Genomic DNA, 16,525 nt, shown 5'->3' with positions numbered 1-16,525 from the left:
ACTGATGCCATTGCCATCAATGATGAGGCAATGCTAAAACAAGAATGACGAGAAATCGAGTACCACCTTACTATGTTTCGTACAACTAATGGTGGCTATATACTGGAGAATGTACTATATGAGGAAAACAAACTTCACTATCTACTCATTTGATGAGAATTTCCACAAAATTCACTGTTTTTTTACTTTTGTAATAAATTTGTTAAATTGTAAAACGACTATGGACTATGGACTATTTCGTGGCATCACTCAATCATGGTTTTTCCAAAATATATTAACTCATTCAATCCCAGACATTTTTCATAAGACAACTCCTTCGGTACCGGCCATTTTAGACGATTTTGATTGATTTTTCAAGGCACGCAGCATATTGTGTTCTATGGTTATATAAACATGGAACCTACCCAAAGAAAGATTAGACTCTCGTCTTTCATAAAAAACGTTTGTTTTTACCTTTTTCCGTTCTTTAGTAATCAGCAGTACAACGTATCAGGAAAATATCAGTTCCCAACAAGAAAAGGGAGGAAAACAGCTTTTTGTGACAAGATACATTTCAAGCATAACTTTCACTTTGACACAATTTTTTTTGCTTTTGGGAGAGGTCAAATATCTAAACAACTATACCACAACATAAAGAACACAAAAAAGGTTGTTTTATTTCACAATAACAATTTGCAATGTGTGTATGTGTTGTGTGTGCATGCGTTAAAATTTCCCTACAATGCGTGACCTTCGTGCACGCTACACTCCTCCATGCTCTTCCACTTCCTTCTTGCTGTCGAGTGTGTTTACATGCAAATGATCTATGCCGAGCTTTTATTAAATGCACTTCTGTGACCTTGTGGTTCATTTTTATGGCTTAAAACTGCTCTAAAAGTGACATCTATTAGTGTGCAGTTGCGTCATCACTGTATAAATACGTTTTTGAGATTGGGCGTTTGGGTTTACAAAAACATATAAATACGTCTTTGGTATTGTGTTGGGTGAGACACACAAGCACCAGAACAACAGGCTTTTATTGCAGGTTTGAATGATCTCACAACAGGCACAATAATCCCCAATAAAACACGGGATACTGTTGCGGCCGTTGCCCATGCAAAGCTGAATCTCAACTCTGAACCCCCGACGTCATTTACTGTTCAGCTCTCTTTCAGGTCCCCTAAGGAACACATTTATAATAACACACACGTGTCTTCATTATGTCTTAAATAGCTTGTTTACTCTTATTATGTCTACAGTATTATATTATCTGTTATAGGTAAAGGGGACTATAGGGGTGTTATTTCATGTCGAGAGGTTCTAATCATGTTATAAAAACAGGTTTGACTACAAAAATACTTGGGGTTGGGTCTGGAACCAACTAACTGCAATAAACGAGGGACTACTGTATACCTAAGAAGGTGTACATTGGGGTTTGCGCTGTAGTGATCATCATTGTGTCTTGTGACTTTATAGATGTTTGAGTCCTGGTGTGTGCTTGTGATGATTTAATCTAGTCCAGGGGTGTCAAAACTCTTTCCACCGAGGGATATATTTAAAAAATGTTGTAAAATGGCTTAAAAAAACATATTTAAATACAAGGCTTTGTGTTATTAGTTATTTGCATTTCAACTTTTCCTCTTTACATTATGCTTTTTTGCTCTATATTTGTTCTTTTTTTGTTTAATTTGATTTGTACAATGTGACCGGGGTACAGACAGAAGCAGCTCGGTAAACATGCACCAACAGACAACACTCACATGCTTCTAATGTAAGAATTCGATTACAGGCTCATCGATGGCAGTCGTCTCGACATTTGGTGTAAATGTCTATCATGTGTACCTTTGGCCGAGGCGAGTCCTCCTGCTTTGACTTCAGTGATGTGAAGCTGCTGCGTCCCGTCCTCGTCCAGAACCGCCACACAGAAACCTAACGACACACATAGAGACATTCAGCATCCATTGTTGTGCACACGGATCAAGAGGATTTTTGGTTGATTGTCAATTTGTACAACTTCACCATCAACTCGATGTAATTAGACCGTATCCACTTCCTTCACTAGAAGGCGTGCAAAAATCCGTAGGATGCCTGCTGATATACACTGTCGTCGTCTACAAACTGTGCATTTCGGCTTCTCCTATTCTGTTGCCGTGACCGAGCGATTAGATCCATTTAAGACAAACGGCGCTGTAAGTGGTCACCACTAACAAGGCGCTGAGTTCCATTGCTAAAAATCTATTTGACAAACATCTAGTCTAAACGGGTCTGTGGTCTGAAGCCGGCCTACCGTATCCGATGCTGCAGGACTCCGCTCTGTCGAACTGGATCACCTTGGTGTGCTTGGGGCATATCTCAATCTCCTTGTAGAGCTGAATAAACACAAGAAAATGGTAAAGATGAGGAGGGCGGCAGCATGAAGGTCAATGTCACGTCATCACACTTGTTAGAGGTGAGGTGAATTCATGTATTATTCACACTCCTTAAGAAAGCAATTGCTTGAGGGGTCATGACACAGGTGGTGTGTATGTGAAATGAGGCGATGTGAGGTGTGAGAGCTGTGAAATGAGAAGGTAATGCCAGTGAAGGAGGGCGAGATGTTGATCAAAAAGGATGGAGAGGATCAGAGGATGATGAAGAGCACTCCAGGAGAGGATTGATGTACTCTTGAGCTCAGAGCGGCACCGTCGCTGACCATTCTTTGTGGCAATGAACACTACGGACGCCATGGTTTTGTTCCATCATGAGACTACAAACACATCAAGCTAATTTGCGTAACTTATCATACAACACGCATGAGTATTGATGAGTGGAACGTCTACCATCCTTCTTGGCTACCAGAACACCAAGGTTCTTCATAAACACAAGAAAGATCATTTGGTGACATCTGGCAGAAACAGAGTCAACCACAGCAGGGGATTTTTTTGGGGGGGGGACAGACTCCTTAAAAAATAAATTTTCCAAGGAACCTAAGAAATGTTGTCATTAGCCCTAGATGCCATTGGAATTGCTTTTTAACCCACTTTTTGCTACTGCGTAATGGCCATTTATGTCATTTTGACCATAACATCATTCCGTCATCCCCACCACAACTCACCACCACCACAAGTAGATTGCAGTCCTGGGGAACACCAAGAATATTATGACCTACTGCCTCTTATTAAAATGCGTGTCAGAAAAGTGACAGTTGTAATTGTGTTAATTAAGCGCTGGCTTCCTGGATTCATTTGCAAGCACCTGATGACCATTTTGGCATTCCAGTCATTTTTCTCAATAACAAAAATTGGCCTTTGCACCCCTTAATGAAGTGGATGGACTTAAATGTGTCCATTCTTTTAATGGCCCAATGCTTCCTAATCATTTGTGCACGTTAAGGTCATTCCATTTTGCTAAAAAACGTTGTCGCGGACCCCCAACCAATGTCTCACGAACCCCAGTTTGAGAATCCTTAAACTGGACATTAGTTACAAGGAATTGCCAAGTACGGATCCTATCCAGATTATATCTGTTTTGACACAACAGCTTCTGACCGTGTTGTTGACACGTTGGTCAAATCAGACAAGGTTTAAGAGTGACATAAAAAAAAGAACATTAAAAAAGTAATACAAATACATTATAATTATAACATTTTTAAAATTTTCATTATTTTTTATGAATATTTTTTTTAATACATGTTTTTTCAAAGGCCGTTCATGTTTTTAATACTCATTGATCAGTCATTTTATTATGGTACTTTCAGTGTGTGGATTTACCCCAAAATGTGACCCATTTTATGAACCCATCCTACAAATTACACTAAAGGAGAATTAAGAAAACCAAACCTCCTTGCTGGAGGTATTAAACACGGAGGCTGGGAGTGATTTACACCATTTAATAACCTCACCACGTCGTAGACATCCTCCTCAGGTTTGGGCACGTAGAACAGAGTGTTGTCGTTCACGCCGACCTTCAATCGCACGTAGTGACCAGAAGCGTCGAGCTTGTGTTTCTGCAGGGAGGAAAAAACAGTAAATGACATCTTTGTAATAGACCTGAATGCATGTGACACGTCCATCAGATGCTCCGGTTGCTTGTGACACGTTGACAGCGCGCATTTATCGACCACACGTCATGTTTTTTCCGATATATATGTGTCTGTGTTGGACGGAACATGCCGTCAGGCGTCTCACACCAATTAGGAGAGAGAAGATGGAAGAAGCCTAGCGCCTGTGACGGCTTTATGCGGCGTGAGGCGAGGAAATGAAAAGATCCTCTCTGTCGTTCTGTCAGAGTCTAAACGTCACTGCCTATTCACGCTGCGCAAACACTTTATGTCCACATGAACACAGACAGCTTCTATGAAACTAGCCATGTGTCAAGCACACGTCTAGACAACAGGTGGCGCTGTAAGCTCTAACCGTGAGGTCAGTTTAGCCTATGAGAAGCCGGAAGAAAGTCATCAGGAACAAAGCCTGAGAACAACAAAGGGGAATCATACTGTGTGTACTGACAATGAGGTGGATTTACTCGTGAAGAAAGTACAAAAAAAAAGCTAGCAATCATATATACAGTACCTCACAAAAGTGGGTACACCCTTCACATTTCTGCAAATATGTGATTTCCTGCAAATATTGGATGATATCTTTTCATTGGACAACACTGAAGCAATGACACTTTGATACAATGTAATGTGGTCAGTATACAGCTCTTGTAAATTTACTGTCCCCTCAAACTAAATAGACAATGCCATTGTTGCCAATTGTGCTAATAAATTTTATAATAAAATAATACTTGCAGAAATGTGTGGGGTGTACACAACTGTCAAAGTTAGCAGGCTATTTCCTGGTTGATGTAGGATGGTGTGAACATTTTCATTACTGTGCCACTAATCCAACCATCGTGAAAAGACCATTAATTCTTTGATTGTATTTTTTCCATAGCTCACAGGCCCGATAAGACAGTTTGTGTGTCAAAAGGTCAGAACACATGGAAAAAAACTGCATGTTTTTCAAAACGATCTGTTTGCGTGTCACATTGTATTGTTCCAGTCTGAATGTAAAAAATGTGACACATCCACGGGTTGGAAGGTGTCATCCCACATACCGTACATACAGGTAGTACATAGTTCACAGCATGTGTGCTACGCTAAGCGGGACAGTTCTACAGGCTCAGGCATCGAGTGCATGATGTTTGTATTTGCACGCTGTGTTGATGCCCCACCTTGCAAACGCTGCTCAGGACTTCCAGCGCCGTGTCGCCGGGCTGCACGATGGCCAGGACGGGTTGGTCGTTGGGCAGGCACACCCAGGAGGGGGACAGGCTCTCTGGGACCCAAATGTCGTTGTCTGGGGTCAGCTGCGGAAGACTTTTCACTGAGTTCTCTCTGTCCTTCTGTAAATACACAGAGTCAGAGTTTATTTGCAGTATATTGGCAATCATTAAGGTGTAGTCAAATTTGAATAATTAGCTAGCTACATTGTTCTTATTGAGGATACGCGCTGACTTTGATGGATTTGATGGTGGTCTAAAGCATCTGGAGATCTAATTACAAAATCTCATTTGTAAGCCTCTTGAGCTCCCGAGCGGCTTTGAGCCACATATGTGTGTGCGTGCGTGCGTGCGTGCGTGCGTGTGTGTGGGTGTGCACGTCTGACCTCTGCGCCCATCGCAATGACCCGCGACAATCTGGCAGGCCAATCAACGTTTACTTTATCTGTGCTATCATATCTCCTGCTATCAGGTGACAGCTTCCAGCACCTTCTTTGTTCTTCCTGGTCTGTGCCTCCCCCCGACTGCTGCTGTGCCATCACCTTCCTACCCCCATCCAGCCATTCAATCTGTGCAGTGTGATGGCAGGAGGGAGCAAGTTTGATCATCATCATTCCCAAATAATGCCTGACACATTAAGTGGGGAAGAAAGACCGGGGGGTGCGAAACATGTAAACCCCCCCAGGGCTCAGCACCATCTGGCTGCCAGCATGGCCCATAAGATGTCTCTGCTGGTGGGGGTCACATCGGCACACTACTAGGCGAAACTCTCAAATCCCTGCTACCATCAGTGGGATTCACTGAAAAGCTCGGAAAAATCCTTCAGCTGCGACCGTTTGGAACCAAGCCGTTATTTTTGTAGAGATTTTTGTGTTACAGTGGAACCCTTGTAGTCCAATGCCCCTCAGGTCAGACAATTGTAAGGAAAAGTCTTACAAAAACTTCCCAGACTAGCGAGTATCAAAGGATTAACTGTTTTGTTTTCTGTAAAATGAAGGTTAAGAGTCATGTTCCCTTCCTCCAGTCATGTTTTTGATACCTTTTCTCACTACTGGCCGTGTGTTGCGTTCTTTCTTTGGTTCGCCTCCTTCTGGTGCGGGGCGGAGCAGCAAGGCATGGCTGCAACCGGCCTGCAACTAACCAGCTTCTTGTACTCCCTGACTGCGTCAGGAAGATGCTGGACTATTTACTACTTTGTGAATCCCCTATTACGGTCTCGTATTACTTGTGAGTTTTTTTGGTACTTTTATCAGTGTTACTTAGCGTTGTCTTCCTGCCAGGCCCCTTTACTCTGCGCCTTGATATACAGTACACTTTATATCTTTTGTGATTGTTTTCGCTGTGCCATTTTTGTATATCTTTTTGGTTGCACCATAAACACCAAATCCGACTGTTACATTTAACGTTTCCCCTGCATTTGTGGTCAAATCTAGTACAGACCCTCACAGGATGAATATCAACAGGAAATGACGTGAAGTAGGCAGAAGTCGGACATTTTGTGTGATTAACACTGCTTGACACTTCATGCAAAAAGAATTGCCCATCAACCACCATCCTTATGTGAGACGAACACGTCTTTCTCTTTTCTGTGTGTTCTTAAGATATAAAAACAGCTAAAAAGACGCAGCTAAGAATGCACGTAATGGGCAACACTTATTCCGCCTATAAAGCCCGAAAAAACCTCCAAAAAGCGCCAACAATACTCCATTTACATTTAATGTAACATGCATATTAACCAAGCGACATTGTTATTAACATTGTTACGCCGCTCGAACTAAGTTACTGGCGTATTGACACCTTGCCACACCACACCGGCTAGCTACTAGCCGGCCAGCGACAAGCTTCACCACACACTCTGCTGATGTGTTTTTGAGTTTGCAAAAATTAATGCTAGGTGTAGGCTTTTGTTTCCATGTTGCTATGTGAAATCCATGCGCCCAGGGAGGAAGTTCCGGTAATGCTTAAAAGGACCATATTTGGCAAAAATACTTTTATTACATATCATGAATGAACCTGTTACTGTTTTAAAAACAGTATTTTTTATCTCCTTTTATATCTTTAGAATGTATAAGGATTGTGGATGATCAGAACCACAATCAGCTTTACTCGGCCAAGGAATTTGACTTTGGTTAAATGAGCTCTTACTGTACATATACACAGACACTAAGAAATAAATAATTACCAAGTAATTAAAAGAGCAAAATTCAGATGGGCGAAATTCCAAAAAAATGTGCAGTTTTCCTTTAAAACACAAGTTAGTAAAGGTTTAATGGTGGCCACAATTTCACCCTGGAACAGATTATTTCTGTTTATTATTATTTTCTATGGGGGGAAATTGAAATGTGAACAAATTGATGTCAACCAGCATCTTGCAGCCCATCCTCTGGTCCTCTAACCTCCTTTTTTCGCCTCCAGCATGCCTGATCTTAGTATGTTAGTAGTAGCTGTGAGTGGGTGGAAGCAAATCAATCTCCCACAGAGCCACTGGGGACCTCCACAGTGTGAGAATGGGTTATAGCACTGCAGAAGTCTCTTGTCTTGAGAAATGTATTCTTCTTCTAGTACTAAATAACGTCATCCAGAACAGGACCGGCAAGATTGAATAAATACTAACATTTGCATTCGTTTGTGGGTTGCACGTAATCACCTGAAACACGAGAACATTAAAGTTCAAATAGACTTGATGGCCTTAGAGACTGGTTGGCTGGGTTTGCTCCTGAGCAAAAAGGAGAAGTGAAGGTGTCCAAGAGGATGTGGACATGGTGTCTTGATAGGCTGCAAAGATGGCTGGGAACATGATTGATTGCATTATATCTGGATCAGACATCGGGAGGTTAGAGTTTATCCTGAAGATAGCATAAAGGGAGGACGGGATATCTCAAAAGGAATGATCATAAACGTGGAAGGCTTCAGCCGTGGTGCTCTTCCGCACAATAAGCCATAAAAATATAAACCTCACAAAGTGGAAGGAGGTGGAAAATGGAGGGTCGTTGCTGGCCTCGGGGTGGCGAGAAGATTGTAAGCCAGAATCAGTCGCTCCAGTAATTTATGAAAAAGACAAAACAATGAGGCGCAATTAGCCTGCAGCAACATTCTCACCAGGAAAGGATGCAGATACTGGCGTGGAATGTGTTTGTGGTCTCAGGGTGGCCAACAAGGAGGAACAAACAACCAGAAAGTGGGGAAAATATTCTCCAAAAGAACATCTTACAGATTTCTCACTGGCCGTGTCTTCCAACGTCTGCTCTATGGGCGGCCTGGGCGGCTCCATGCCTTCAACAAACACCTGCAAGAACAGGAAGTGTTCACAACTGCATCCACGTGTGTGATGACCACATTTAGGACATTTAGGACATTTAGGACATGTGCCACCTTACTGAGCTGGTTTGCTACCTGGCTGATTGTGGGGCGTCCCTTGGATTTCCTGCGTGAGGTGGTGTCCAGCCCCCATAGGGAGGAGAAGCGGCTGCGACGCTTGCTGAAGGTGCGATGGACTGCCTGGCTGCGCCTCTTCACGCTACTCTCGGTGCGGGCAGACACCTGTGACACACAAATGGGCAATGTGTCAATCACAGGACACATGCAAGTAAGCACTCGCACTCACATTGACGACACACAGTCTGAACCTAAAGTGTATGTTTTTAGGATGTGGGAGGAAACTCAAGCTCCTGGAAAAATCGCACACAAGCACAGACAACCTAGATTCGATCTCCCAACTATAAGGCCGACATGCTAACCAGTGCACACAAATGACCAATAGGACTTAATAGTTAAATATTTGACGGAAGGTTGTTTATTAACTAGTTAGTCAACTCTTAATGCTTGATTTGTCTTTTATAAGCAGCCGCCATTAGCAGGATTACGTAAAAGGTACATAACCGATAAAGCTGTTGTAGAACTCTGTAACACCCACTTGGATTTATTTCCTCGGGGGGGTTGGCACATTGCTCAGAATTCTTCATTAATTAGTCGTGGTAGCAGGTCCATTTTTGTGTCACTTTAGGTGACATGTTTGAAATGGCTTCGCGCTAGGCCAATAAATCTTGGTGAAAAAAATCAATTGTGTGGTAATGTCTGACAGTGTGAGACAGCAGGGAGGAGACAGGGTGGTGATGGCGGGGGGGGGGAGCAGATAAGGACACAAAGGATGTGAGGATGTAGGCAGTAAAAGGGAAAGGAGGGGTGCTGGTGGTGGTGGGGGTAGAAAAGCCTGTTCTGTGGGAAAGCGCCTCAGGGATGGCACAGTTCATATTGATCCACCTGCCAATCAACACTATCAACCTCTGATGTGTGTGTGTGTGTGTGTGTGTGTGTGTGTGTGTGTGTGTGTGTGTTCTTTGTTTCCTGGACAACAATCCGGTAGTGTTGATGCACCACAGCATGTCTCAGGTGGAGTTTCATTCCGTACATTCTGATCAACACTCGCGGCAACAATGTGACCTGCTGACTAGGGTCTCGAACAACGGGCCCAAGATGCAAACCTGACAAAGCGCTTTGTCGTCAGGTGGTTGTGACTCGGGTTGGGCGATATGTCAGTATTTTTTTTTTTATATTGATGTATTTATTTTCAAAAACAAACATATCGTTCGTATCGAAAGACTAGATTTGCGCTCTTCTCTTGTATCTTGACATGGGGGTCCGTCTCACTCCACTGTGTGTGTGGCAGCGCTCCTTAGCGGTGCTGCTGCCACGCCCCCCTCCTTGCTAGATCTGGCGACATTCCAAACCCTCTTAGCGACATATTTTCTCAAAAGCGACTAGAGACAAATCTTGCTACTTTTTCTGGCGTCGTTGGGAGAGTTTACTGGTTATTTGGGGACATTTATTTGGGGACATAGAAGTGAAAGTAAAGCCCCCGCTGCACACTGCATAGTGGAGATCCACGCATCCTCGAGGCGCGATGCCACCGGGGTGGTTTTACAGAGCGGGATCTCAAACAAAAATGTTTCTTAATCTTCATTAAATGACTACTCATTACAATCAAGCCTCAGTCACTTACCTGCCAGTGTGTCAGAACGTGTGATGGAAGAACGATGTGTGATAAGTTAAACAAGTAGTCCTAACTACAAGGTGGAGGCTGGAGGGGAGTCCGGATGTAATTACGCTGCCTAGACTTAAGAGAGGCGCTAGCCAAAATAAAATATCAAAATTATTTTATTTTGATGAAGGGATGGACGATTTTAAATGAACAAACTAAGAATTAAGTTTATTTGTAGTTCTAAACGTAATTAAGGTGTTTTTACTCACTTTCTTGTCTCTCCTACGAGGTTCTGCTTATTATTATGACTTTATTTCACATGTTGTTCTTTTGTGCATAAATATATTGGGCTATGAGTTTTGGTAAATATCGCCCAGCCCTAGTTGTGACCATTCAAGCTAATACAGGACCCACAGGGCAACACGGAGTTTCTGGCCAATTACACAATTAGTGTTTAAAATGTACATTGTGTGGTTTAAACTGAGCTCGTTCACGGTCAAGTTCTTCTGGTTTAAAAATCTTTGCTTCCGTCAGGTGGACCAACATGCAATTAAGACTTTTAGGAAGTGTAATTAAGTTAGAGAGCACAACCAACCCAGAAGCGCACACTAATGCGCTACACTACGCTGAGATGTGGTCATACCAGCGCGTGGAAGGAAGACACAGAGAAGATTCCCAGTCGTCCCATGGCCAGCTTTGTGGGACGCGAGGCGAAGCCCAGCAGACGTTTTGGATTCGGGGGCTCGCCGCCCTGCAGGCTGGCCAGGTAGCAGCGGCAGCGGAACAGATCCATGTGGAACCTCTCCAGATTCTGTTCCCACAGGAAGATCTGTAAGGTGGATGAATAAATGAATTCAAGACAAACAAGATGTGTAAGCTGAGAAAAGAACATCCTGCAGCCTCGCTTGTTCCAAAGAGGAGAAGTGAGATGTGGGAGTGATGAAACCCCCATGCGGTGGTATTACTCACCAGCACGGCCCCCACCGGTCACCCACCCGCTGGTCTGTGTGCAATGCATCACAAGGTGGGCCGCGGGAGGTGCAACACACATAAACCTGCACAAACTGTCTTTTGGTTATATTCTAAACCTGAGGTGCTCACACTTGTTCAGCCTGCAAGCTACTTTTACAACGACCAAGTCCCAAAGATCTACCTCCTACTGTAAATATAGAAAATATACAGTATATATTTCATTTATAATTATGAGTATTTATGTACATTGTAAATGTCTGCACGCACTTTCTCAGGATGCAAGTTACAAGTCAAAATAATCTTCCTCTTACTATACATCATATACATAAAATCTAACCGGTCAACTTTGAAACTACTATACTAAATACTAACGATTAGTATTTCACACTCAGTTTCAAAGTTTACAGTTGGTCAAAGTAGTTGATATCATTCAATAATTCAAAATTCAATTCAAAATGGCAAAGCAAAAAAAAAAACATAATTCCTCAATAGTTATGTACATAAGCTGAGTACCGGTATTTTGTCAGTCAAAATTTCTACATAGCGTTCATTAGGACACACAGTTCATGTACAGTATTAGCCCAGTTAGCATTTGCTATCTAACATTACAGACATACAAGAAATGAAAATGATGACACAAAAGATTATGTAACCGAAGTCAACTTAATGGCAGCTGACTGATGTCATGTGACATCTACAACGTGACGTTTATGCAATCGACCCCAACTACCTGATTGACCCGGAGCTCGCGATCGACGAAATGGGCAACCCTGTTCTAAAGAGTTCTTTTTTCAGACCAGAGTTAGTTTTTCATACCGACAGTTTCAACTGCTCACCTGCAGTCTTCCTCAGAGCGGTCACGTGATGGTGCTGTGACGTGTCCTGTCAGCTGATTTATACAGATGCAAGTTTGCAAGATGCAAGTGAGCCGTCAAAACAGTCAGGTGTGAAAAACTAACTCTGGTCTGAAAAAAAGAATTGTTCAGAATATATTGTCCAATAGACCAAATGAACCTCATTGGATTAGTCCTTTGGTTGATTACTTCATGAGTTTGTGAATAGAACTATGCTAGAACGCGTATTCTAGAGCTCATGTAATAAGCTTTTAGTAGAGAAAACATCCAAGATTGTGAATGGATAACACATGCTGTAAAGCACCGTAACCTGAACGGAGTCGGGAAAAGACACACAACAATGGTGAATTGAGGACACGTTTGAATTGTATGTGTGTGTGTGCGTGTGTGAAGTAGTCCAGAATACCACATTTGAATGGGCAGTAAAGTTACAAAACAAATCATTTTATTAATTAATAACTGTACTAATTGATTGTTACACCCACGGTGTAAGAAGGAGAGGTTCCGCAGGTCCTTCATACCGACCGCTGTCAGGCTCTACAACACCTGCACCACCTGAACCACCATACTGTAGTCAATATGCATTCTTTACACTGTACTCTTTACTTGCGTATCTTGCTGCTGTAACAAGTGAATTTCCCCGCTGTGGGATAAATAAAGTACAAATACAATACAATACATGTTTTTCTATTGTCAGACTGGTTTCCTGCTTGATATATTTTGTAACACTTTTCCAAAAAGGGGCAGAGGCTCTTTTTTTATCATGATATACATGATTAGATATTAAATTAACATTGTATTAGTTTGACCATCTTGAAGTAAAAAAAATGTGGCCCCGCCATCCTTTCATTTTTATATATGCAACCGTCGTTGCCCTCGTAAATACCCAACAGCATTTGAATTCCAACACCCTATATGTATCTCCAACACCATATATGTATCTCCAACTCGCAAATGCACGTCTCTTGTCCGCTCGACAGCAGAACGACACTTTCTCGTTGTCACTAGATGACCGCGAGATTAGGGATGTACCGATCCCTTCTTCAGGATCGGGATCGGCTGCCGATCCGCTGTATTGGTGAAGATCGCATAACATCGGCTTCCGTCACGAGATCAGGCCGATCAGTTTGCCGTATCACGTTCGTACCCCTGAGCCACACTCCAAACATGGTAGGTGCAGTAATGCGCCTCAAAGCTTGTTGACTCTCGACTCCTGCCTCCTGCAAGAAGAAGAAAACGCAACACCACTATGCAGACATGTCTGCGGTATACTGTGGTCAAGTTAGTTTCACGTTGGACATTCGGCGCCGTACCTACAGCGGTAGTTCCCTCTCACTGTGCCACCCTCGGACTGCTGCGTCATGGTGTAGGGGCGTGCTTATAATAGGGACACTACTTAACATGTCGAAACTGCGGCAAAAAACCTTGGAAACTCCTGTTATGGAGCATGAATGGAAGCTAGCGGGGTTCGCTTAGTTTAGCTAAGGTAGTGCAGCTGTGTGTGCACACGTGTGTGTGTGTGTGCGCGCGAATCAGACTGGTTGAGTGTATTGGATGAGTATATTTTCACTGTGTTGTGTTTTACTGCTTTAATGTAAGGACCATTTTACAATGGCCACTGACGATGTGCAGGTCCTGAGTGAAAAAAGACAAGAGGCACGTTTATTCTTGAACCCAGCATGTATCAATTGCCATTCTCAACACATTCCAGCCTTCAAAATAAGAGCGCCCTTTGTCACATTTGTCACATTGTGTAAACAAAACACGGGTGTCATTATATAACGCGATTGGAATTACAACTGTGACTCCATATTTCTTATCACAGGTACGGGCATTACAGTTTGTGGAAGTTTGTAGCAATACAGTATGTGCTGAAGCTGACATCCCATTAGAAAAGTTAGCTAAGCTACATCCATTTCTCAATAAGCTTTGCTTCTTCCTACTCCTTTTGGACATGTGGAACTGTGAAAAAATGATTCATGAGATGTATTCCATTGAAACCTTCATGTTCAAATAAACTAAACCAAACCAAAAACCAAACCAATTACTGGACAAAATGGGCCAATGATGTATTGCATCAATAAATGTAAGGATTTTTGCATTTTATTCACTAACCCAAATAGCACACACTCTATGCTGGTAAAACAAGTGCAAAAGGTAAAACAATGAATTCTAAAACCAAAAAAACAAAATTTGGGAAAAAATAAAACAAATTTCATAGGGCCCTAGAGAGTTTGTTAAAAAATGTCATATTCTGAACCACACCACAAATTGATCTATAACCATGTCAAATGATTAGTCCTACCATAAAAGTATTTTGCACACCCATTTTTTCCAGTTTGATCTTTCACTGGATCTTTTATTGGATTAGGGACTTGACTCACAGAGGTTTGTTACAAAAGCCAAACAATATTGTTGGTCATGCTGTGTAATAAAAAAGTAAATTCAGCAATACTTTGTGGTTGCATTATTTTTAATGCTTTGAAGAGCTATTTTCATAACCATATTCAATTCCACAAACTCATGTTTGTAAGAAAAGCTTATTATTAAAAAACAAACAAACAAAAACAATCGGTACCAGATCGGATCGAATTGGCAAGACTATAAAAAAAAATCGGATCAGATCGGACGCCAAAAAATGTGGATCGGGACATCCCTACGCGAGATGCATTCAAGGACACTTCAAATGCACAACAATGTCTTTATGATGCGCGCATGTGTGGTCTCAATAAACTAGAAAGACAAAGAAAAACAGTAAGTGGATATTTTTTTCCACTCACTAACGTAACTCAATGTGGAAGTACAATTTGTTGCATTTAAATAGTCGGAAATCACAAAAAATGCATCGTTAAAGTGTGGTTCAAATGTTCTGTTACGATTAAAGAGACTCATGTTAGGTAAGTAGATTTTCAGACATGTGTGCTATGTTTTAGTTTGATTTAAATTTTCAGTTAATTTGGAGCTGTTTGTACATACACATTCATATAATCCTGTCCTGTCATTTCTTTCTGTACATCAAATACAGTAAAAATGGGCATATTTCACACAGTTGCAAATGGTGATTAATCCTCCATCCATCCATTTTCTGTGCCGCTTTATCATTAGGGTCATGGGGGTATGCTGGAGCCTTTCCCAGCTGACGTCAGGCTGGGTACACCTTGGGCTGGTCGCCAGCCAATCGCAGGGCACATATAGACAAAGAGTTAGAGTTGCCAATCAACCTAACGTGCATGTTTTTGGAATGTGGCAGGAAGCCCGAGTAGCTGGAAAAAAACCACGCACGCATGGTGTGAACATGCAAACTCCACACACAGATGCTCAATGGAGATTTGAACTGGTGATTAATCATGATTAATTAATTTGATTACAATTTGTAATCATTTGACAGCACAATTTATGTTGTTTGCACTGACCTTTGACTACATCTGTGTGCATTATGTCACTTCCAGCATGAGCATGTTTTCTGCTGTTAGTGTCACTGCCAGTGAACGGAACATTCTGTGCAGTGAGAAAGAATGCTGGCTGAGGTGTGAAGCATGTACAAGTAGATATGCTCCTGCAAAGAGCCTCAGGTGTTTTCGTTCTTTCACAGGGGAAGAGGAAGGTGAATAACCTGCAGATAAGCTACCTGCTCCAGGATGGTCTTCCTCTTCTTGGCGTCGGTGACGGTGGACAGCTGCATGTCCCCCATCTTTTTCATCTTCTCGTCCATGTCAATCTTCTGCTCCAGCTTGCGGATCTCGGTCCGCAGCAGGCGCACCGTGTCCTCCCGGTGGTGCTGGCGGGCCAGGGCGGCTGCACATGCAGAGTGGATCGCCGTGATCCAGTTCTCCAGTTCCGTCTGGCCCGACGTCTGACAAGAAACAGAATAAATAAAATAAAGACGAGTATAATCTTTATTGCCATTGGTGTAAACCAATACAACGCAGCAGACAAGAGCATGGCTCAAAGCAAACAATAAACAAGCTAAACTAAAAATAAAAATATATACATTCAAAAAAAAAAAAAATTCTCAATATATTCATTCATTTATTAATTTTCTAAGCCGCTTAATCTAGGGCCGCGGGGATATGCTGGATCTTAACCCAGCTGACTTTAGGTACACCCTGGACTGGTCGCCAGCCAATCGCAGCGCACATATAGACAAAAAATCATTCACACTCACATTCATACCTATGGACATTTTAGTGTTGCACTAACCTAACATGCATGTTTTTGGAATGTGGGAGAAAACCGGAGTACTCAGAGAAAACCCACGCACGTACAGGGAGAACATGCAAAGTCCACAAAGAGATGCCCAACGGAGATTCGAACCCACTTCTGACTGTTTGGCCAATGGTCAAATTGTTAACCACTTGGCCACTGCGCAGCCCATTGAAAAACAAAAAGAAGCAGGGAAGACATATATTCCAAAATCCAATACAAATACAATAAAATGTGTCAAGTGTCATGAGATAACTTCTGTTCTGTTGTAAATAAATTGAATTGAGCTGGGTTT

General features: G+C 42.3%; 1 protein-coding gene across 5 annotated transcripts in view; it reads right to left on the bottom strand.

Moving 5' to 3' along the window:
- The window catches only part of LOC129168825 (rho guanine nucleotide exchange factor TIAM1-like), an 80,149-nt gene that overhangs the window by 18,980 nt on the left and 44,644 nt on the right, over nucleotides 1–16,525 (bottom strand). For all 5 annotated transcript variants that reach the window (XM_054754528.1, XM_054754524.1, XM_054754526.1 and 2 more), the window contains 8 exons: nucleotides 15,656–15,880; nucleotides 10,845–11,030; nucleotides 8,617–8,763; nucleotides 8,435–8,509; nucleotides 5,176–5,346; nucleotides 3,860–3,964; nucleotides 2,267–2,348; nucleotides 1,822–1,908 (listed from right to left, as the gene is read on the bottom strand). In XM_054754528.1, coding sequence (XP_054610503.1) covers nucleotides 1,822–1,908; nucleotides 2,267–2,348; nucleotides 3,860–3,964; nucleotides 5,176–5,346; nucleotides 8,435–8,509; nucleotides 8,617–8,763; nucleotides 10,845–11,030; nucleotides 15,656–15,880 — 1,078 coding nt within the window. The remainder of the gene's footprint in view (nucleotides 1–1,821; nucleotides 1,909–2,266; nucleotides 2,349–3,859; nucleotides 3,965–5,175; nucleotides 5,347–8,434; nucleotides 8,510–8,616; nucleotides 8,764–10,844; nucleotides 11,031–15,655; nucleotides 15,881–16,525) is intronic.

This window comes from Dunckerocampus dactyliophorus, chromosome 16 (assembly GCF_027744805.1).
Source record: "Dunckerocampus dactyliophorus isolate RoL2022-P2 chromosome 16, RoL_Ddac_1.1, whole genome shotgun sequence".
Classification (NCBI taxonomy): Eukaryota; Metazoa; Chordata; class Actinopteri; order Syngnathiformes; family Syngnathidae; genus Dunckerocampus; species Dunckerocampus dactyliophorus.
Note: the sequence above shows the minus strand (reverse complement) of the source record. Positions and strands in the feature narration are given on the sequence as shown.